Source organism: Zonotrichia leucophrys, chromosome 5, assembly GCF_028769735.1.
Source record: "Zonotrichia leucophrys gambelii isolate GWCS_2022_RI chromosome 5, RI_Zleu_2.0, whole genome shotgun sequence".
Classification (NCBI taxonomy): domain Eukaryota; kingdom Metazoa; phylum Chordata; class Aves; order Passeriformes; family Passerellidae; genus Zonotrichia; species Zonotrichia leucophrys.
Genome location: NC_088175.1, coordinates 46,864,523 through 46,889,239, shown reverse-complemented (window position 1 = coordinate 46,889,239; position 24,717 = coordinate 46,864,523). Strand labels below are relative to the sequence as shown.

The window sequence follows — 24,717 nt, the reverse complement described above, 5'->3', positions numbered from 1 at the left end:
CATTATTGATTATTTTAAGAAAATGTTTTTAATAATCCAAGAGCACTATGTTCATTTAATACTGGAGTTGAAAGATTACCCTGTTTGTAGAATAATTGAAAGATGTGTTGTAGTAATAATAATAATGGTGTGTGTTTTCTGGGCACAGTTGGGAGCCAGAGAATAATAGTTATTCTTATTTCTTTAGTGCTATAGTTTAGTTGGATGTTTTTGTGGACTTTTAGAAGGATTTGAAACCAGAAATGTACCCCAATATTAGATGTACTATAGTCTTAAGCTTTAGTGTAGATTAGCTGACATATTCCTCTTAAAAATTTCATGTCTGTCATATTTCCTTTATTTTATAAGTAGAGAGTGAAATATTCTATAGTAATTCTTTCCCAGCTGATAAAAATTTACAATGGCTGACTCTTCCTTCACTCTATTTATTTCATAACATAAACTAAATTTAGCAAACTTGTTATTTATCCTGTGGTTTCCAGCAGCTGCTTTTGATTCCCTATGAACATCTTTGAAGTAATGCTCATCACAAAACATCCAGTATTAACTAAAACGTTTTTTTTGTTCCTTACATTGCCTAAGTATTAATACAAAATAACCCAAAGTAAAAAACAATAAAAAACTGAGTGCAGCAGGATGTTGGTTCTCATAATGCCATTCCTGGCTGTGTTGTAAAGAATGCATATTTTTCAGATGAACTTGCTGTGGTGAAATTTATTCTATGACTGCATTGTTTATAGCAAAACTTCCTGTTTCTTTCTGAAACCCAAAGAGAATAATTGAACGTGCCCTGTTCCATGGTCATTAGACAAGAATCCAGCACATGTACAATCTGTAATGAAACCTGAGCTCACACAGCATTGGGCTAGGGCACTAATATTGATTTGACCATTCAGATGCATGCTTAATTAAATAATCTATGAAACATCGTGCCCAGGAACTTGAAATGAAATCTAGACAGTGCTTTGCACAGATAAATACAGATCAGTTTTTCTTTAACTGACTGATATAACTTACTGAGGCAAAAGGAAGATTAAATTTCAGTAAAAAACCCACAAAACCACTTCTTTCCCAGTAGCCTTCACCAGGTAGACCTTGCTGATATATGAGGCTGGTCAGAATTCAGCCAGAGCAGCAGATGAGATGTTTGGCTTGGCAGAATCATCTTCACAAAAAATAATAAAAAAAAGGAATCAACCACTATGAAGTTTCTGTGGTTAATTAAACTGGGAATTGAAAATAAACTCATTTCTCAGCCTGTGAATGCTCCAAGAGAACCATCAAACCTTTTTGGAGCCTTCTGCATAATAATACAAACCCTTTAGACACAGTTGAGTCTGAGAAGACTCAAGGGAGGACTCAAGTCAAGAAGACTTTTGTTGTTTTGGTTCCCTTCATCCCTGCTTCAGTTATTTGTTACAAGATAATTTGTAAATAAATGCTACCAGAAGTGTAAGGAGTTTGTACTCACATGGAATACATAAGTGATACCATGATAACCTAGGATGCAAGATTAATATAGCAGCTGTACAAACTACACAGTCTGCAGGAAAAAAGTATCCTCCCTGCTATCTCTGGAAGTCCTGGATTCAGTGTGGTCTCTTGGCAGTTGCATGCCATAACAAGGTTTCCAGAGGAAAGCACAGGCTCCAGTAATCAATCAGCTGATGGCCTATTTTCAACTTCTTACCCCTGGCCAGAAAATAGCATGCTGTTTTCTTTGGTGGCATCTCTGAATCATCTTTTGCATTGTTGCAGTTCTGACTGACCCAGCATTTATTACCTGCATGGGTGCTGGTCAGATTGGTTAGCAATCAGCTCTCAAAAAAGTGTGATAATATAAAAATAGATTATTGTTAACTTTAGTTTGATTAATTCTCCATATCTGTAGGCCAGAAAATAGCATGCTGTTTTCTTTGGTGGCATCTCTGAATCATCTTTTGCTTTGTTGCAGTTCTGACTGACCCAGCATTTATTACCTGCATGGGTGCTGGTCAGATTGGTTAGCAATCAGCTCTCAAAAAAGTGTGATAATATAAAAATAGATTATTGTTAACTTTAGTTTGATTAATTCTCCATATCTGTAGGCCAGAAAATAGCATGCTGTTTTCTTTGGTGGCATCTCTGAATCATCTTTTGCATTGTTGCAGTTCTGACTGACCCAGCATTTATTACCTGCATGGGTGCTGGTCAGATTGGTTAGCAATCAGCTCTCAAAAAAGTGTGATAATATAAAAAAAGATTATTGTTAATTTTAGTCTGATTAATTCTCCATATCTGTAGGCACAGGTGAGATGAACACAGTCCATTGAACAGGGAAATGGAGCTCACTTGGTGCTGTGTGATTTCAGGTGACACAGCTTGCCCATGGAGTCCTTCATGAGTTGTTCTGGTTTGGGGTGCTAGTCTCACTTATTTGTCCCAGTAACATTTGCTAAAGCTAAATAAGGATATATTCCTCATCTGGGTTTAAAATGAAGCAGTAGAAAGTTTGACCTTAAGAGCAGGAAAGGTTGGATTGTATATAGACACTTCCAGAGGCAGTTGAATTAACAGTGATAAAGCTGCTGTCATTCAGAGGCATCCTGAGCATCTTGCAGAGCAGTTCTATGTGCAAGGTTCCCCTTCCACCTCAAGTTCCTACATGAGTGTAAACAAATCTGAGCTACTGCTCTGCTTCTTGGTCCTTCCAGCTTCTTGTGTTTCCAGCACATGCTTGGCTATGTCCGCATTTCTATCCGGCTTAAGGTGCTGTTTAGAGACTCCAGCAAACAGAGCTGGGGGCCTCATTCACTGCCATGTGCCTGCAGCAATTAGGAGGAGGAGAGCGAGTCAAAATATCCCTGCTTCCCTTCCTCTCACAGTGCCTTCAAAGTTGGCTGGTTTTTTCAGAGGGGCTGGGAGGATGTGGAGGTGTGTGGTGTCCCATTGCTGCATTTTGATTTTGATTTTCCCTTTTGTGGACTTGAAACCTTCTGGGTTTGAAATCCACTTGAAATGTAAATGATTTGGAAAAACCTTGTTCTATCAACCAAAAAAAAAAGTCTATTAGTTTGTTTTTCTGGCAGCTAAAGCCAGAAGCTGTTGAGCAGCCAAAGGGTGTTCAGAAGAATCATAGCTTGCATCGGCAGAATTCACCCATAAAACTCAGTTTCTCTATGTTTATAGCTTTATTAATAATTTTTAAATGTATATATTTGTACACCTATATCTGCATACATTAACATGTTTAGTTCTGTGGGGTGTACACCTTTTGCTAAAATGAGGTTCTCATTTCTAACAGCAATTTCTGCATGTTACTACTTGAGGAGACAAGGGCTTGATTTAATACTTTTGACTCAGCAGATACTTGCAGTGACCTCAGTTGTGCTTCTTACCAGTTGCACAGTTAGAATTTATATTCACAATGTTTGGAAGAGCACCACAGATAGAATCTTTCGTAAAAAATGTTGACTCAGACAATTTAGGAACATAATGGTCAATTTATACATTGCTTTGCACTTGGAAAGAAATTTGCCCTCTCTTCCCAACCCCACCATCATCAGATTAGAGGATGATTTATGCCAGCAATTGAGCCTGTGCAACTGCATTTCTTGCATTGCAGAAAATCTGCTCAGTGAGATCAGCACAACACCCCAAACATTTGTTTATAACAATCTTATTACAAGATTGGCTTGTACTTGTGTGTTCTCCCAAGTGTGTGTGTGTGTGTGTTAAAATATTGCAATCACAAATACAGGATTAAATCTATTGCTCTGGAAAATGGACATAAGTAATAATTCACAGCTCTCCTGTTTCCTGCCATTCACATTCTCTTCCTCTCTCTGCCCTCCCCTGCAAAAGGAGGAAAAAGAACTTGTAAAAATCCCAAACCATAAAATGGCAGATTCACAACATTCATAGATATTTCCTGAGTCAAGGGAAAAGCTGCCAACAAAATGATTGTGCTTCAAAAAGTTGTGATTTTTCAGCTTGGACTGGAGCTTTGGTGATCCTGCTGTGCTCAGGCAGGAGCTGCTCAATGAGTCACTGATGTTTTAGCAGGGACTGAGAACACTCAGTTCAGCTGTACCTGTTTTGTGTGGGAAATCTCACCCTCCCTTTGGATATTAAATGAGTATGTTCTTCCTAAAATGAAGTTTGATGATTTTTGTTAGTATTCCAAATGCTGAAATTATTCTGATTCTTTGGGGCACTATATTCTTCATATAGTGCCCCAAAGCACATTTTGGGTGAAAAGCACCCCAATTTTAAGAGCAATGTTTAGTATGTTGTATCATCATCTTTCTGAATCTACTGAAAAATGGCTTTTGTGACATTGTATAGAGATTTAAGTAGTGCCTTATTTCCTTTCTGGTCTGGTGTAAAGGCCAGATTACAGATAATTTTCTATATAAGACACAGACTTGTATTTTAATGTCCTTTTATACATTTAAGATAACCATCAGAATTTAAAGTTAAGATGAGAATAGTTGTACAGAGGAAATCATATTTCCATCTTAATAACTCTGGCAATAATTTCTCCTGCCCTGTTCATCCCCTGGCCCGTGCATTTGCACACACATCCCCAAGCTGAACTCGTGCTTTTGCAGGGTACAAAAACTTGTGTTGGGTAAAGGTCACCTTGTCCTCTTAACTCCTGTGTTGTTGAACAGAGGCTCCGAGTTCAGCTCACAGGACAAGGAGATGCTATCTTTTCAGCAGAGGCATTTCTCTGTCAGTAGAGATCAGATTCAGCTGACTTTCAAACAGTAGTGCAATACTAATTCAGCAATTCCCTGGAAGTCTTTCAGTGCATTTCCCCCTATGCAGTTCAAAGGGATTAGCTGTTTTAATTAACCAAAACAATCTGTGTGTGTAAAATTTTGCCTTGGTGTATGTCTACATATGCTGTTCTATATTATTTATCAAAAACATGATATTGTGGTAAAATAGGGCATAAATTCCAGCATTCTTAGATTTGAGTTTTGCCTTTTGTTCTGCGTGTATTTCATAGGTGTCTGCAGTTTTCTCACCTTAGTTTAGGGGTGTGTGAATTCATGAATCAGGTTAGCTGCCTTTGGGAGAATTCTGAAAGTTTTAGTAAATTTGGAGCTTTGGAATGATGTTTGCTTCTGCATAGTTCTTGCTAAGGACCTGGTGCTGCAGTTGTTTGCCACTCCTCAGGGGTAAGGTTAACACAGTAAAAGCAGTTATTAAATGTAATGGTTATTGACATTCCAGCAGGACAACTCAGTGGCATCATCTTGGACTTCCCAGATCCTCTGGAGCTTGCACATCCTATTTCAGAGAGACACTTTGGCTGGAAAGCTGCACTGAGGTGTGCAAAGTGTGGGTGTGAGCTTACTTTGGTTCCAGAGTGCTTTCAGTGGTTTTGTGTGATAATCCATATCAACACCTTCTGGAGGTTTTCAAAGTGAGGATATTAAATGGCAAACATCTAATAGATGGTGGTGGTGTCAATTTTGTGTAATGCTGGAAGGTGCATTGCAGACTCTTTCCTGTCACATTTGTACTCTGAAGTGTCAGTAGTACACAGGGAGTGAGCCAGCTGACCTATCATAAAACCTTGAGATTACTCTATTTGATATGTTTATGATCTTCAAGTCATTTTCTGTCTTTGATCCTTATCTTTTTTTAGTTGATAGGCTCCTTACTGTGCATTACTACATTGTATTATCCCCATTTTGAAATAATTAAATCAAGATAATGGCTTTTATGCTGGTTTAATTTTTTCCAGGATAGGTTTAGCTGCAGTGGTAGGGTTCTGTGCACACAGCAAACCTCAAAGCAGATCTGTTCACCTGTGGTTTTAGCTCAGTACAGCACATTGCAGGCAGGCTGCAGATTTGGCTTCTGGCTGCAGGCAGCTTAGTTCATTTTAACTTTCCCGCATGTGTTAGAATTTATTGGATACATGCATTTATATACTCTAACAAGTAAATAAAATTAATTGATGCTGAATATTTTTTGGCCTTTGATTGTTAATAAAGCAGCTAAGGCTGTGTTTGGCTGCAAATAAGACAAACAGAGACTAAGTCACATAAGGAGAAAGGGATCTGTCCCAAATGAGTAATTGGCATAAGATTACTAAAGTAAACTCCAAATAATTTTTCCTAAAATAAGAAATTGAACATGGTCTCTAAATGTTTGCTGGGCAGTAAGTAGAAAAACAACAGGCTTGGTGAACTTGGCATTATTTCAATGCAAAATTTTGCATAGGGCAAACTGGTTTTGACATAGTGAAGTACTAGAGAGCAAGTTTTGGAATGAGAGAAATTTGTTCTCTTTCGAAGGGTGAACAAATTATTAAAGCACAACTCTAACTTCAGTTTCTGCTCACATTTGATTTCCTTTGAATTTCAGATAATGTCTGCCAGCTTCCTTCCACCCTCAGAATAGCACAGCTACCTCTAAGGCCTCGTATTTCTTCTAACTTTTCTATCAGTACCTCAGTTTAAATTGCTTTTCCTCCCTCTGACATGAAGATAAGCCTAATTTTTCTCTGCTCAACATGGATCAGAACTAGCATTCCAGATTCTGAAGATTAGGGTGAAAACATAGGAGAAGGGTGGCTGTGCTGTAATTCAGTTGCATGTTGATGGAGCAAATGATAATAGTAGTAGGGAGAATTTTTTTGACCATATTGGTAGGTCCTTTTCATCTTTCATAATTGAATTTGGTTCCTAATGTTGATTTTGACTAGATGGTTATCTTTAAGTTAAATGTCAATATTTAGAAACAGAACCGACATCTTAAAATAATGTGATTGTTGTGGCAAAATCAGGTTTATAAAAGTTCAAGAGGAAACCTTAAAGTTTGAAGGCTAGATCATGGCAATTACTATTCTGTTTAATAAAAGAATGTAAGGTTAATATGACTAAAGTTGGTTTTAAAGCTTCATTTGTTTTTTGGCTGCCACATCTGTTGCCTTAAATGAGTTGCAGTTTTTCACTGAAGTAGCACAAAATCAGTCACCTTTTTCTTCTAGAAGTTTTGACATAGTTTTTTCAGCAGAAATTGAGACTTGCATGAGAATGTCTGGTTTTGTCCTGATTTACCCCATGCAACCTTTAAATCCATCCAGTGGTAGCCAGATGTGGCTCGCAGGAAGTGTAATTTCATGGAAGTGAGTGGGAAGCACAGAGGTTTCGGAGTCCATTGCCACTCAATGGAAAACTTGGAGTGTAAGGTCAGCCTTGATCAGGTAACCCACAAATGTTTTAACTTGCACATAAATGTACATGAAATAAAAATAATTCATGGATGTGAGTACCTATTTTCTTGTTATAATGCAGGACGCAGTTATTTATTAATATTTATTATATTTAATATATTTCATATACATTTCACTGTTAAGCAAGTATTTTGCTCTTGATCGACTCCCATTTATTTAAGGGAAATACACAATATTTTATTATCATAATTACCTTTTGTTTAATACTTTTTTATCTAATACCAAGCTTTCAAACTCTTATCTCATTACTTGATAAAATGCTGCAAACTTTGCACTTTTTCACTTTACACTGCTTAGCTTTACACTTTTTTATAGATGTTAAGGGTTTTTTAGAGCAAAAGGACACTGATTAAACAAAGCAATACCTTAATTAATATAAGGTATATAAACCCCACAAGTATTCTATTCTAACTATAATGGTTGAGGTGGTACTAAAGCTTTTTCTAAGATCTGGGACATCATGCCTGATCTGCTGGTGACTGCAGTTGTCAGTTAACTTCCTCATTTAAAAAATGCTTGAATAATAAAACTGAATTTGTCTAGTTTGGGCTTGATGCCATGTACATCCCTTGGCTAACCTGAGGAACAAATTGTTTTCAGAAAACAAGGAAACAAACAAATAGCAGAGTGATGATGAACAGTGGTGATCACAGTTAATTTTTCTAAACTGTTGGTTATCAGTCAGGGATCAAAGCTGCTTTAATGCATTTATTAATTCAGCTGCTTTATAGAACAAGTTCATAAACTATGGAGTGATGCTGTAAGTTCATCTGCATGGTTATTGCATATTTTAATTTACCCGTTCACTTGAGGTCACAAATATGTTTAGTGGCTGCTTCTCCTATAAAAGAAGAAAGGCCAACAGTTGCAATATGTCCACTCTCTAGTTCTGTGCTCTCATTTTTGTAAGAACTTGTGAAACTGATTGTTGTTTCATTCTGGGAGTTGTATGTGTGTGTATACATATATATATATATATATATATATATATATATATACATACACATACATATATTTTAGTGTAGATGTGGGTGTGAACATTTGTTAAAATAGATGAAAACATTTGAGTTTAAATATGTGAATTGCTGTGCTTTTAGTGTACTGAAAACACACACACATGCACATATTATGGGCAGTCTTTTAAGAGGCCACTTTATGGCTATAGCAGCCAAGGTAAGCAAAATGAAATTGCATCCTGTGACCTTCAAAAGAAGTTTCACCATTTTCTGAGTTTGTTTATCAAATGTTATTAATGCAGAAAAAGAGATGGGAAGAAAAGACCCAGCAAGTAAATAAACATTTTGTTGTTAAACCAGGTAAGATTTTTCTGTTTAAATTTATGATATATCTTCAACCAAGTTCTACCTATACAAGAAATAATTGCTTAATTGTATTTTAATTTTTCAAGGATTTAACATTGGTTTTAGTTTTAAAATTTGTTCTTTTAATTTTTCCTCTACGTTTTTTTGATCTCATGTGACATAAATGTTAACATTCAATACTGTCATGTTGCATGTAAGTTTTCATAGTGGTTTGCAACATCCAGGAAATTTTTTGGGGTCTAAGGACATAAGTCAGCTATAGTTTACAGATCTCTGCATTATATTCTTCTTATAACTTTAGAAACCAAGTCAGAGTGCAGAAGGAAAGAGGATTCTGGGTGTGACAGGCAGGGATCAGGACCCTGATGGGCTTTGGCCATGTCTAAGTACAAAGGACTGAATATTTTAAACATGGTGAAATTGTGTATAACCACAGCTCAGGCAGTTCTTTGATTCAGTTAGATCTGCCTTAGTTATCTATTCTGTAGCCTGTGGAAAAGTCTTTTTCAGGACTTTATTAATTGGGTGTTAAAAAAGACAAATTATTCGTTTGCCTTCTCATGGCACAGGTGTTTCTGGATTAGATTTTAGATGTTTATCACCTGCTAAACTAAATGGATTGTTAAGGATCTGGAACATTGGTTTGCTCTCTAGTGGTACATTTTTCTAAATTCAGCTGTTCTCAAAGTTTGCTTATTTCAAATAAATATGAAGAGAAAAATGGAAGGAAAAAAAAAGAATCTTTTTCAGTATGAATTAACCAAGGCAAATTCAGGGAAGGGCAGTAGGGCTGGGGAAGGGTCTGGAGCCCAGGTCTGCTGAGGAGCTGCAGGGGCAGCTGGGGGTGTTCAGCCTGGGGAAAAGGAGGCTCAGAGAGGACTTCACCACTCTACAGCTCCATGGAAGGTGCTCGTAGCCAGGTGGGGATCAGTCTCCTCTCTCAGGCAATGAGTGCCAGGATGAGAGGACACAGCCTCAAGGGGAGGTGCAGGTTGGACATCAGGAGGAATTCCTTCACATAAAGACTCTGGAATGGGCTTCCCAGGGAGGTGCTGCTGTCACTATCCCTGGAGGTGCCCCAGAATAAGCTGGGCATGGCACTCAGTGCTGTGTAATTGGCAGGGTGGTGTTCACCCAGAGGCTGAACCCACTGATCCCAGAGATCTTTTCCAACCCAAATGATTCTGTGGCTCTGTGATTCTGTAATTTGAATTCATCTTTCAATCTGTGTATCCTTAGCAAGCTTACCATACCATCCATTTATTCTTAGGTAAGTTGTAAACTGAATGCGGCACATATAAAATAAAAATTTATTGTAAAAAGACCCCAACATAACAAACTCTTTTATTTTGTTATTTTTTATTAGACAATATTTTTCCTTAGATGGAAAAAGGATAAAGAAAGATTAAATGTGTGTGTGTCTGACCAGAAGTGTAAATACAATCACATTTGTGGCTTTAGTGCTCTGTAATTACTTTTGGTACAGAATGCTTATGCTGTTAATACTTTGCTTGAAAAGTAGGTTAAAAGTCATGTGTTTGAAATGATTATCTACTTAGTCTAGTGACTCCTAATAATATGCCTGTGTGCCTGTCAGAATGTTGAGCTGGGTAAGAAGCACAGCAGTGACATTGCATTTTTCTGTAAATCTTTTGTGAAGTAGGAGAGAGTGGTTGAAGAGTATAAATGCTTTATCAATCAATATTGTGCTGCTGATGTGCCCCAAAAGCTTTACATCTTAATTTTGAATTAATTTAAGACTTGGTCTGAAGTTGTGTGGATTTTATTAGAAAGGTCTTGCATAGGGAAAGCTCCTCCCTGCCTGAGCACCCTGAGGTTTCATTTATCTCAGTACCATGGAGTATGGAGGAGCTTCCATGTTCCCTTGCCTTGAGGAATGTGGAATGTGTTTTAATTTCATTTTTCCTAATGTAAGAGCCCACAATTTGTCAGATATCCAGAAACTGTTGTCTTTATGCCTGGAACTCATACTTGCTCTTTAGAAAGGTTGATACAGTAAACTTCTGCTGATAATTAAAAAATCTGGGGATTTTGGGGGGCAGAGGGAGGGAACTGTAATTCCTGTAAAAGCTCTCTCTGTCAGCATTAAAATGGATGAAAATTAATGAACCTGAGTGGGATGTGTCATTGTTGAATTATTGTGTTTCTCTATTTGTGAAATTTGTGAATCACAATTTTATTTTAGAAATGAAGTGCAGACTCAACCAAGAACATACAATGCAAATGCATTGCTTGACATTTAGGTAAAAATCAATGTACAAAGCCAAGTGTTTGCCCATATGTGTATGTGTACTGTTGAACCAACTGGTTTTATTTTGGTATGAAAGCGTTATACTGTATTAACCAAGGTATTCTGATTAAAACCCAAGTACTCACTTTTTATATCATTTTAACTTGAATTCTGAATTGTGGGTTAGCCATTCTGTACATTCTGAATTGAGGTTGTGAAATAAAGCTCATGAGCTTGTAGCATTCCTGGCATTTAAGAGCATTTTTATCAGATTTCATCCATTTAGGAGAAATGTTGGATGTTTTTTTTTAAGGAACTGAAATGATGAGTAGTAATGTGACAGAAATAGAAGGCAGATTTTTCATGTTGTCATATGAAAATGGACAAAATTTTGCTCGTGTTCCTAATTAAGATAATGGAGTGATTTTTGCTTGGAAGAATGCTTGGTCAGAGGAACAAATAAAAGAAATTTGGTGGGTGGTGCAGGGTTGGAGAGAATTACATCCAGAAATTGGAAAGCAAGGACATTCTGTCATCTGAAAACTTGAATTGTCAAAGAATGTATGGAATTTTAGAAATGAAAATATTTAGTGACATCTTCAGTTTTGGCTATGAATAATAATAAACTGTTTGTGATTGAATAAGTTCTGGCAAGAAGGTTATGGCCACTTGCACAATATCATGATCAACTGCAAGTTTATCTGCACTGTGCTGTTCTCTCTTTTTTTTTGTTCCTTAATGGTTCCTTAGTGTGAGGGATTTTTTTGAGAAATCTGAGCCAGTTTTCTGGTGAAGAAATATCTTTAAATTCCAAATTCTCTCGGTCAAGCTGGAGATGACATTACAGATAATTTCAGCTGTAATGTTAATGGGAATTCTGTAAGAACTTGAATTATATTAATATGAGGAGGACAGGCATTCTTTTGTGAAATGCATGATCTCTATATTTGGAGAGATTTTAGATCAGCCACACTTTGATGTGGAAGGATCCTGTTCTGTCATCCACTTCAGCATCTAAAATGTGCCACAGGGAGTATTTAATGTGGAACTGTTTCCTGTTAAACTGTTGTTTAAGAGAGCTTTATTTTAGGTACATGGTGTTTTTTAGGTAAATTGAGGGGGTTTTTTAGGTAAATTTTTATTTTAGGTAAACTGAGTTTTAATGAACTGAATTACATCGAGAACCTTCAGGGAGTTGGGGCAACCGTTGGAGTGTGCTCCTGTTACCTGATTTTGTTACCAGTTTCAAATAATGCAGTACTTTTCTGAAGCTCTGAGAAATGTTAACTTTTGGTAAAAATGGTAACATTTTGGTTTGAGTTTTCTTCCTCCTTATTAATTGAAGTGTTTCTGTTTTCAAGGGAACAAAAGAAATTGAAGGTGAAGAGGAGTCTGGTTTAATTCAGCCTGCAGAAGTATTTGCTCCTAAAAGTCTGGTGCTGGTGTCCAGATTGGATTATCCAGAAATTTTCAGGGTAAAGAACTTGCAATTGCTATTTACAATATATCAGCCAAAAGAATCTGATTTTAAATGAGTAACAATGACAGCACTTTTGATGAAAAAGATCTCACTCAGGATTGATCTGGGAATTTAAAAGCAAAAGTAGCTTTAGATTGAACTAGATAAAATTCAACATCTGTGACAGTAAATAGCCCCTGTAGGTTCAAGTAGTGCCTTTTTACCCTCCAAGCATTTTTAAAACTACACAGAAGGAGTGGTAGAGATTTTTTTGGGCTCAGTGACTCTCTAATGAGAGGAGTTACTAGGACAAAAGCAGACAATATTTGACTAACTATGTAATGGTAAATTAACAGTGAAAATCTAGCTCTCCTCCATATATAAAGCAAAATGTCCAAGCCTCTTCCAGACCAAATTAAGATGCATGACCAAGATTTAGGACCTTGGATTACTTTCAGCTGGTGAAATATGACTTATCTGAGATAAATGAAAAGCTTAAATTTCTCCTAAGCTAATACATATTAAGAGAAACAAATAAAGTTCAGTTTACAGACGAAGGGAGGAAATCATTCAGCAGTTGTCTGTAGACATTAAGGATGACTGCACCATGGGAGATTAAAAGTCCTTAGAGCCAGGATTTTGTCTCTTATAGTGGCCCATGGCAAGTGCAAGGCAAAGGGGGTAAGAATAGAGCAGGCTGTAGAAATAATTCCACAAAATGCTTTCCTCATTCAATGTGAGTAATAGTTAAATGACATCCTGAACCAGAGGTGTTGCTCCTGTGGATTTTTCTGTAATTTGTTCACTTTCTTAACATTCATATTTTACAACAACCCATGGCACAGAGTTTCACTGTTTAACTATGTGTAATATGAAAAGTTACTGTTGGAATTATTTCTGAGAAGAGAACTACTAAAATATTTGCTGATTATCAAAGTTACAACAGTGAAAAGGCAAAAGATGCTGTGGAGGAGTTATTTCCTTTTGTCCAAAGGCTTCTTAGAAAGTCACGTTGATCTGGATTGAATTATTAGTAAAAATGCTAAAGCTGTATCTGTGATTTCTCAATCAAAATTTTATCCACTAATAAAGTATGCTGAAATATTAATGTAATGTTAATATAAATATATTTACATTGATATAACAGAATTAGGGATGTAATTTAGATAACATATGAAATTGTTAGTGATTTATATTGGTCTTAAAATGAGCCTCAGAAGCTCATTGATTAATCAGTGTTCTACCCTGGAAACCAGTCAGGTTTTAGTCCATTAGAGTTCAAAGCACAGATGAAGCTGTGTTGATTTTTATCATTTTTAACTTATAACAAACTTATAATAAACTTATACCAAACAAAGCAAAAACGTTATACCTAGAATTTCTTTTAAAAAACCATACATCCCTTGCAAGTAGCCAAGCTAATTTTTTTAATGAATTATTGCCTCTTTGGCAAATCACTTTGGTTGGAGGTTACTTCACTGCACTAGTAACTATTAAGAACTTATTTTTTTAAAGATTATATACATAGATCTTTGAATTATTTGACCTATATTGCAGTCTGATACATTTTGTCAACCTTTCTAGGCTTGCCTTGGTTTGATCTACACCGTGTATGTGGACAGCCTGAATGTGTCACTGGAGACTCTCATTGCAAATCTCTGTTCCTGCCTTGTCCCTGCTTCTGGAGGGTCTCAGGTAAGTGGGGAGGGGGGCTAGGGGGGGAAAGGGTATTTTTCCAGTTAATTTAATTTATGAAGAAAACAAAAAATAAATTCTTGAGATATTTTTGAAGAAAAAAAGATCATAGTTCAGCTGAGTGCTTTCCCTGTGGCCTGTGAGTGCTTTCCCTGTGGCCTGTCTTCTAAAGACAGCAAAAATTCCATTCCAGGATAAGGTCAAAGGGTTAATTTTGTCACTGAGTTGGCTTTTACAGGGCACATTAACAAATTAAGCAGTTTGTATAAGTTTAGTTTTTAAATAATAAAGTGTTCAAGAATATTTTTGCTTGCTACAGAAATTTTTTTAAAGGCTTTTTTTTTTTTTACCATTTTCTAACATAAGCTTCATATCTGTTCACTTATGCATGTTTGTTCCTGGATGGAATTTGTGATTCCACTGTCATTTCTTTGATAACTCATTTAAATTTCTATTTTCATGATTTGTTTTTGAAATGGTAAAAAGTAACTCAAGTGGGGTTTCCTCAGAGGAATTAAATATTGCAAATTGTCCATGCTTTCAAAAATTAAAGTTTTCTAGCTAGCAGACTTCTTTCTGATTTTCGCTTGTGCTTTCTATGAGCAGAAAGTCAGGTTTGTTTCTTGATTTACTTTTTATAAATTATTCCTATTCTTATACATTTAGGGGGTTTTGGTAAGCCAGTTGATTCTTCTGTGTTTGGTTTTTGCTTTATGCTGTGACCCAAATCAGAAATTATGGTCCTTACTATGAAACATACCAGAAAGCTACATGTGCAGATGGCAGCATTTTAAAGTCAATTACATACACAACTTCCCACTCAACCTATGGGGTTTTCAGCCCTCTTGAAATCCTACAACTTCCTGATTCTGTTCTGGTTTTGCCCTGTCCCTGGCTGCTGTGGGACTGCTCTTAGTGCAGGAGGTGTCAGGGTGTCCTGTCAGCTTAGTCAGGCTCTGCCTTGCTGCTCTCCAGGCTGCCACCTCTGCTTTTTCTGTCCTTATTTTTGGTTTTGAAGGGGAATAATCAGATTTTATCTCCTCATCGGAAACCCTCTTTTCCAGCGGTATTTGAGTCTCTTATTTTTGGTTTTGGTGATCCACTTAAACTTCTGGCTGTGCTTCTATCCTCTCTTTTTTCTCCCTGTCCATGAATGCAGCTTTTCTCTGTGACTTTACTCTGTTAGAAGAGGAAGGAAAAGTCTTGCTGCTGTGGTTGTTCTTCCTTCTGCTTTCTCTTTTCTAATAAAATGCTCACTCATTTCCAACTAAAATTTGCTACTGTCAAACTATCATCTAAATCAGAAATTAAGTGTTTCTCCTTTTTTCAGCTTTATGCTTGCAGGGCTGAAGGTGAATTATAGTGAATTATAATTTTTAGGGTGGGAACACTCTTGCAGCATTTTTTTCCAGAAACAATCAGCTGTGGAATGGATTACTGACCTGCCTCCAGGCCTGCTGCTGCAGTGCTGGGGCAGAGCATCTCTGCTACAGCCCAGGAACTTGTTTGGGTTTACTGGGGAGATTTTTAAATGCCTGCTGTGCAGCAGGCAGAGCTTGCTGCCTTCCTACATTCCCCACCTTTGCTGCCATACAGAGTGAAGATTTACACACAGAAATGCCCCCAGCTCATGGGAGTCTGGTGAGAGGGAGCTGCTTGTCATCACTCACTGCCTGAGTGCCATGTGGGTTTGCTCGCAGCAAAGTGAGGGTGTTTTGCAATTGCAGAGCTGTTTGGGATGTGATACTCAAGTGCACTCCTTTCCCTCCCATTTCCTGCCTCCCTCCAGGGAGTGTTCTTGTGCTGGAAAGGTAACTGAAGCTGTAATTGTGCTTCAATGTGCAGAGCAGGAGCACAGGAATAGCAGAAGTGCCCTCTTCAGTACCCACATGTCACAAGTATGTTCATACTCAATACACACCTGAGGATGGTAGAGAGCAAAGAAATTCAGTTAGTAGTACTGCACATTTTTCTGATTTAAATGGATTTGAAACCTTTTTATTCCCTGGGAGATTTTTTATTGTATTAATAGAAATGTACTTTTAACTGCCTTCAAAGCCATAACTATTTAACTAAGTCAGTGTAAATGCAAGGGAGACACTGTCATGCTCTACATTCAAGGGGACATATCACTGTGGCCAAATTATATTTCAGATCTCTATTTGACTTTAAATTTCTGTACACAAAATAAATAATTTTTGCAGTATAAATCACTTGTCTGTATGGTGACAGCTTGTTCATTCTATATAAATTAAATTTTAAAAAATTCTTTCTACAGAAATTGTTTTCTTTGGGAGCTGGAGACCGACAGCTGATACAGACTCCTCTACATGATAGCCTTCCTGTCACAGGCACCAGTGTGGCTCTTCTCTTTCAGCAACTGGGTATGTCTAGGCCTGCTTTGAAAAAATCCTATTTTTCTAAATTATAAAATGAGATATTTTCTGTTCTAATTCAATTCTAATCATGTGCCAAGAAAACTGCATGGTAAATATTAATTTCTTTCGAATGAAAGAATGACTGACTGTGCTTTTACCCCCTAATCAGACATTCAGAGAAATTTTTTGTGCAGCCTGCCTGTGGTAAGTTATCTCCAGTATTCCAGAGAATCATGGAATTGTTTGGGTTGGAAGGAACCTTTAGAGGTCATCTAGTGCAATCCCACCATGTAGTATCTGTAAGTTACAGGGGGCAGAAGTGAGCATGGCCCCTGTGTAATCACAAGAACATTCCTGTAAAAAGATTCCCTGCTCCACTCCCCTTGGATACTGTACAAACTCCAGAGAACACCAGAGAGGTTTGTAAAAAAGCTGATGTGACCAAAAAGTTCCTATAGTGCTGTTATTATCTGTTACTCCCAGTCTTTCAAGAAGATGCTCTAACACAACCCTCTCCAAATGTTTTCTTGCTCATTGCAATTCCAACACTGCATCACTTACCTGGATACCTCAGTCCTGGTCTTGTCTTCCATTAAATCCTGACACTTTTAGTCTTCATTCCATTGGTTTGTGAAGGGACTTTGAATCATAAAATTGTCGCAGCACTGGATAAAGGCACAATTAATAATCTTTTCTGAACCTGTGAACCTCAGTTTTATTCTCAAGCAACCAAATGGCCTCAGGATATGTGTTGTCATCCATTCTTCTCTCAAACAGGCAGTAAGAATGGATGGAAACCACAAAAACATCAGTGAACAACACTAAGCTGATGTCACAGAAAGCAGTACCAGATCTGATGAGCTCAATGCCATCTCCTACTAGGATGATTTAGTTGTATCCTTCCAAAAAGAATATTATTCCAAAAGGAAATATTTCATTTTTTTTAAATAGTAGCTTAAATAAAAGAAAAATTGTGGCTAAAATGGAGTATGGGTGCTACTTAGCTGCCCACTGAGGTTTTACTTGGCTTATTATGTCAAGATTCATTAGGATTGCTCTGATCAGATTGCAGGCAATGTTTTGAATGTGGACAGACCTAAGAAATTTTTCCCCTAATTTTTCTCCTTTTCTGAAGTCATAAAATGTGGTGTGAGGTACCATAAGTGCAGCAGGTTACACCATGTGGTGTGGTATGTTTTTCTGGAAGTATAGTGTGTGTGATAACTGATTTGAGGCAGCTTTTTAATCAGTTCTAGTGAAGGTTGCTATAAATGCACAATTCAGAAAATGTCAAAGAAGTTGAGGCTTTCAGTTCTCAGGTAATTATCCTGTCTTCTGGCACCTGGCTTTTGTGTGGCAAATTGGGATTGGAGTGTTTTGTCACAGGATCAGGCTGAGGAAGCCAATGAGGACAAATCTGAAAAGTCATTGTACGCATCAGATTTATAGAGGGAAGCCATGAAGGTGGAGTGGGAATGTAAATACATGGAAGAGAAAACTAAAGCCAATCTTTTTCTCTTGTCTTACTGAGAGCATATTTTGCAGGGCAAGTTTTTAAAATTCCTCTTGTTGTGTATAGAAAGGAATAATAAAGGAATAACATATGAGAATTTAGCATTCTTTCCAACACATACGGTTTAATTTAATGTTGTTAACCACATATTATTATATGAGGGTTAATGTATACAGATGGATGTCATGTAAATTCCTGAATCCACTGTAGCAGAGTAGTGAAGAGTTTGGAGTTTAACCAGTACTAGATTGTTGTGCTAGCAGTCAAAAATCCTTTACCTTTATGTTTTGAATTTGTGTCATTTCTTTTTAGCTCCCATATACAGTTCAATAGCTATACCCCCAATTTACTCTTTGTCTACCATCTCATCCTTCTTTTCCCATAGTCCATTAGCCTTTTTGCTGTCTGCTTTTTGTGGTTTTGCTGCTCTTCTGCCTTATTTTGTCCTCCTGACTTCCAGTAAATGTTTGGAGGTTTTGTCTTTCTGGCTTTTTGGTGCCTTGTAAGAAGTATGAGTCAGTAAGCCCGTGTTCACCAGATGTCCTTTCCAGGGCACATGAGGATATGAATATCAGCAGAAGGAGGGGGAGAGAAAGGGAGATAAGGAAGGAAAACTCAGTGCTCAGTTTTCTAGTTAGTGATGCTTCAACTGGCCTGAAGAAGGGAGAGACTGAGGAAAGTGCATGGTTATAAAACTTGGCAAATCTTGTCATGAGAAGTTTATAGGCTCACATCCTGTTTCCCTGATGGGGATCATGTAAGCTCCTGGACAAAAAGAAGAGTTGTCTTCCTTCTTTTCTGTTGCAATTTGGTCTTTTTCAAGACTATGAGAGCAATCAGGAATAGTTTGTCTATCGGCCTTGTGTGGACCCTCTTGTTGTGTCTCCCTATTTTTTGGTGTGGCAAGAGTGGAAGAGCTGCCTGGAAATGGGCCTGGTATTAGTTAAGGAATGTGCAAAGAAGTTGGCAGGTGGAGTTTTTTAAAGCAAGTACTTGAGCTCTTTGTAAAAGGCTGATTTTCCCCCCTCCTATATTGACCACTGATTTTTTTTTTTTTTTTTGTTTCTTTGTGTTTTGGGGGGGGTTGTTTGGTTTTTCTTCCCATATTTGCTTCAGTTGCCAGTTGATGTATTTAAGTATCTGGGGATACAGCACAATGGTAAAATTGTCTTGTGTCTCAAAGGACACAGATTAGAAAATGTTTGTGTTTTCATAGTGAACCTCACTTTTCCAGAACAGCCCAAAATTCCATTCCCATGTAGGTGGTGGGCTGTCATCATGTTCTTAGTGCCAAGGCTGGTTAATTCCAAGTTTCTGTCTGGATTTACTAAAAAAAAGAGTTGTTAATACAGCTACACGTGCCTGTTTGCAATGGTTGTTAACTCTAAAAGGAGGACCAGGAAATATGAACCGACTGTTTTATAAATAAATTCTCATTTATTCTCACCTTTCATGTAGTCTTATGAAGAGTTAAAGGCAGTGGATCCAGAAGAGTGTGGTAGAAGCCACTGGCTCATCCCTTTGAGAAAGTTTATTTTCCTAAGATAAGGCCTAATTCTTTCTGCTGGAGATCACAGCTGAACTTGTCAGAAGTTTTTTATGCTTTTTGGACAATATTCACACTTGCTTTGTTTCTCTTGCCTGGTTGCAACAGGAGCTTAATGTGTATTTGTCTCTTCAAAGTGGGTTAAAGCTTTCTAGTACTTTTTTTGTTCAGTACTTCAGTGGCAGCTGTTGTCCCCTTCAGTCTGGTGTTCAGGACACAAATATTGACCAGAGTATTTGTCCAATAACGACATGTTCAGTTATTTCTCTGCTGGCACAGGCACTTCATCCTATCTCAGTGATTAATAGAAAATTTAAGAGTAGCTAGAAAAATATTTGTGAACTGCATAAATCACCTTTTTAAAAATAGCTCTTTCTTGGAGAAAGGTGGGCAGCAAGACAACATGTATCGCTATGAATAGATACAAAAGTAATTTCAACATTTATTTTGAGAAATATTGTGCAATAGTAGCCTCATCATGCTTTTTCTGCTTGGCAGGATAACACCATGTCAGCAGATGACCCTCCCTGCATTACCAAGTGCACAGCATATCTGGAAACAGACCTTATTTGTGCTTAGGCGTTAAACTGCAGTTGGGAAAAATATCCCCAAAGGTTTTAAGCTTAGTAATAAGGAACAGCAGTCTTTGACATTTTAAATAATACCTTCTTTTTTTATTTAAAAAAGCCTAATATATAGGAATAGTGTGACAAAAACCAGGCCTGTAGCTGGATCACTAGAAATTATTTAATCAATAAAGGATTAGGTAGAAAAACAGGAATCATAAAGTTACTTTTAAAAATAATGTGTGGCAGCAAGAAGACTTTCAGTGCTCTTCTATTTCTTGTTGTCTGTTGGTAAGATGGTAGGTATCTATAGAAGCTTCAAAATTCAGTAGCTTTCTTCAGGCTCAAAGGAGATTTAGGTTATATTGAGGTTATATTTCTCTCCTGTCTCACTGCATTAACTGTACATTCCTAAGTTCTGCCTTAAGCTCTTTTCTCCAGACTCCAACTCTACTTGCCTTCTCCATGTGGGTATTCAGCAGGGATGTGTTCAGTCCTTTGAGTCTGAGACATACACCTCCATCTCCCCAGGAGACAGCTTTTTACCCAAAAGAAGCCAAAAGGACAAAAAAATTAGTGACCTAAGGGGCAAAACAAAAGCCTAAGGTTTAGCTAGCATATTTCATTTTTGCACATTTCAAGGCCTGGTAGCATGAATCACACTGCTAAGCTGAGTAGAAATTACAAAAAATTATTTTCTTGAAGAATTTCTCTCTCCTTTCCAAGTACTTAATCAAAGACAAAATAGTTTTCCTTCCTTTCTGTCTTGTTTATTCTCATATCAGGTCTTCTTTCCTATGTCCTTATTTCCCCTGTACTGCTTTGTTTGCTTGTGCTTGTTTTCCTCCTATCTTAAATTCACCACTCAAGTATTTTCAGTAAAATCATATGGACTTTGTGTTAAAAAGAAAGTAATTTTTTTAAGTGGTGAAAATGATACATTGAAGTAAATTCTGCTTTGAATCTTCTGGATGAAGACACAAGGTGTAAGGGTGCTTTGGAATCCAGGGCTGTGTAGAAAAGATTAAAACATGGAATGACACAAACATGAATGGTCATGGTAGGTGGAGCCAGGTTGGTTGCCTGGCAAGTTTGTCTTTGATTTGTCCAAACTGTGATGTAACTGGAAGTGTTAAACACCATTATCCTTCAGCCTTTTTATGTGTCTCAAAGTATTTTTAACTAGAAATTGTGTGTACCATTAGACAGTATATGGAACCTCTAAAAAAGGGTACTCAAAAATAACATAGTATGGTTGAAGACTGCAGCGTCATGAAATATGTGTAATTCCAGACCTCAAAAGTGATTGATTGATTAAACTTCTCAAGATTATTACAGTTGCACAAAATATAAATACTAGGGCAAATGTTTGTGGTGATGCTAAGCAGGGAAGTACTTCAGTACAAGCACTTTAAATGCTCCACTCCAGCACTGATGTATTTTCTTAATGTGATATTCAATTCCAAATTTCAACACTGTGACTTGGGACTCAGAAGTTCAGTGTGTTCTCTGTCCTTTTGCCCTGCTTGCGTGTTCTTGCCCTTCTTTTGCATCAGAGCAGACACTTCTCTGATACCACAGAGAGCTGCTTAAAAATAAATAATTAAAAAACACGAAGCAAGCAGAAAGAAGTGAATTCTTTTCCATGTGTCCATGGAGTGACACTGACACAGATGACTTTTGTTGGTTTAAACAGTCATGGAGCCAAACCCTGTTACTGTTACATGGTGATAAACCCAGTCAAAAGATGAGATTGTATATTGGTTGTCATACCTGTTCAGAATTTTTTGGAGTTGTGTATTCAAGTGTACAGAAGTAAAAGAAATGCTGTGTTTTCTAATTTTTCAGATTTGCTAAAAGTTAATGAAGAATGGTGGAGGTGTAGGTGTTTTTATTATTATAATGCATACTGTAATTATTTTATGTTCAAAAATTTGTTTGGACAAGATCTTAATTGCAGCAGCATTATTTTAATTATTTTTTAATTGAGATGTGCTGCTCCAGCTCTGTTAAGTAGATATTTGTATGTGTCAAGGGATTTGAAGCTGACATGCTGCACTTTACAGCTTTGGCTAACTCAGGAAAACCACATTTTTAGGATGGTTCTGTAGTTGTGCCAGTATCACACAGCAGATGTTCTGCTCTCAGAAGAAATCTGTGCACAGGCTGGAGCTGAGCAGGCTCTGTCCTTGGTTCTTACAGGTCCTGTTTCCTTTGGAAGCTGCTGTGGCACTGGGCAGCCCCAGGCCCTCCTGGCTGGGAGGGCACCACAGCTTCTGGTGTGATTGATTCTGGGGAAGAGAACAAGATTTTAAAATTGTATTATTTTCTTCATCTTAAAATGTGAACACTGATCAGTTTCTGCATTCTGCACTGAAAATGGCTTAATCTGTTAACTGTCTTTCCAGTGTTTTATTGCTTCCCAACCCCATGCTTCAGAAATTATGATGTGAGCTACTGGGGCTATAAACAGTGAAAGTGTCCAGCCTATAGAGTAACATAAACACTGTCACCTTACTGTGATAATTAGAAAATAACCTATCAAATCAAAAAGAGAAAAACTGAATTCTGGTGTGCCTCAAATGAGTTTATTTTTGTGGTAGCTAATTTTTAAGCTCACACTATTTGTAGGACATGCTATGTTTTACATTTTTATTTTGAATGAAAGTAAAAGTAGCCCTACTGCTTAAAAAGTGTAGCTTCCTTTAGAAAACATAAATCCCCAAATAATGTAGAGTCTGAAATGAATATTTAAATTGTTGGTCATGTTACAACTCATACTGGCTTCTAGAGGCTGCTTTTTGAGCAGTGTTATGGTTTTCTGCTGTACTCTCTTTTTTTAGTTTACTCTGTACCATAAACTGTATGTATTTACCATTTGCTGATTTTTGCATCAGTATTGTTCAGGGAGAAGTCACAAGTTAGAGAAACAGGTGAGCACCAAGAACAGGCTCATACAAAAAGATCATGAGTTATTTAAGGCTGGAAGTTCAAAGGTAATTTCTGACTGTAAGACAAGAAACATCCTGAAACACCACCTGTTGGGAATAGTAATGCAAAGCATTATCAGTGCATTTAAGATGAAGCTTGATCAGTTTGGGGTTGTCTGATATAGCCATGATAGGAAAAGGCTGGAATCTTTCAGTGTTTATAGGCCCTTCAGTCCCATATATTCTAAATCCAGGATATATTAAAATACCCAGAATTTTTGCTTTTGGCTTCGTTTGTTGACACTTTGAGTAATGTTTTCTGTAATAAAATAACTTCTCATTATTTTAATTCTGGTTTAGGGGAGATAAAATGTTCAGCCTCTCATGTAATGTATTTTATGCCAACAGATGACAATACCAAATTACTGTATAAATGGGAAAAGACATTCCTGATGAATATATATGTGTATTTGTATGGCTGGGAGACATTATGAAAGGGTCACTGCACAGTCAGCACGTGAGCTGGCTTATACTTGTTGACTAAGAAAATCCTGGTGTCTTTGACATACAGCAAGAATATTTTAGTATTTCATTGTGTAGGGCAGCAAAGCAATGAGAGATGTAATCTGCAGAGCATGTGAAGAGTCCAAGTGCAGGCATTTTCATACATCAATACCTATAACAGGGAAATGCACTAAGGGTCGATGTGGTGCCCTTTCCACATCTTATCTTTATGAGATTTCAGTGATATGAACCAGAACTTTTTTTACTGTCAGGTTGTTTACAGACTTGTCACCCAACTCACTCAGTTTTTTTCCTTTCCAGGAAACATCACGTATCCTGTGATGGGAGCATGTATAACTTTTGTTGGTTTTTAGCAGCATGTGTAAAATGTTACAAATATGTTAAATGTTTAACACACTAAAGCATGTTAAATGAGGACTTTTCTATTTAAGTGTATACACTTCTAATCAGTGTTTGATCTTAATAAATTGTATACTCTCCAGCCTATGGGACCTGGTATCACATGAGTGGATGCTGTTGGCTTATGTTCCAGTTTCAGTTTAAATCCCACTGGCTGGTGAGCTGCAATAAGCTCCATAACCCAGCCAGAGAGAATTTACCATTCAAGCTTTCCAAGTAGATTTGTGTAGTCCATCAAAGAACAAATAGATTATGAAGGGATTTGATGTGGCATTTACTGCTAATGGGGCCTTACTGTTGCAAGAGCAGAACAAAAGGAAAGTATTCTTTTAGATGCTGTTGGAAATAAAGGGACATTGTCATAGTGAGTTTTGTACAGGGACTCTTCTGCCTTTCCCAGTAAAGGCACTTTGTGGACAGTCACTGAGGCTTCATTTCCCCAGCAGCCAAGCAGCTGATCCTGTCTGGAATGTCCATTTCCAGTTGCACAGTGCTGCCCCATCTCCTTTGCAGAAGTGGTGCTTGACTCAGCCATGCTGAGCAGTTTTAGCTCACCAAGTTAACATTTGGAGAAAATATTTGGAGGGTGGAAGGAGGGAGGGTCCCATCTGTTTTGTGTCAGCAGTCTCAGGTTTGGTTTGATGCTGTGGTTAAATCCTGATGGCCAAGGGCTGCAGTGGGAGCAGACCCATCCCTCTGCTGGCCTGAGCTCACTCACTGCTCTGAGCTGTGCTGCAGGTGCAAGGGAAGCAGCAGCAGCAGCATCCCTGCCAGGCAGAGCCAGAGATTCCAGCTGGGTAATGCCAGACCATTCCTTCAGTGCATCCTGCTCTGGTTCTGCTTGTTTGACATCCTGGGAGCTTGGTCAGCCCCCCCTGAGATGCTGCTGCTGTGCT

General features: G+C 37.6%; 1 protein-coding gene across 8 annotated transcripts in view; it reads left to right on the top strand.

The window, feature by feature from the left end:
- The window catches only part of SBF2 (SET binding factor 2), a 232,709-nt gene that overhangs the window by 101,273 nt on the left and 106,719 nt on the right, over positions 1–24,717 (top strand). For all 8 annotated transcript variants that reach the window (XM_064715108.1, XM_064715105.1, XM_064715104.1 and 5 more), the window contains exons 4-6: positions 12,172–12,285; positions 13,854–13,964; positions 16,243–16,348. In XM_064715108.1, coding sequence (XP_064571178.1) covers positions 12,172–12,285; positions 13,854–13,964; positions 16,243–16,348 — 331 coding nt within the window. The remainder of the gene's footprint in view (positions 1–12,171; positions 12,286–13,853; positions 13,965–16,242; positions 16,349–24,717) is intronic.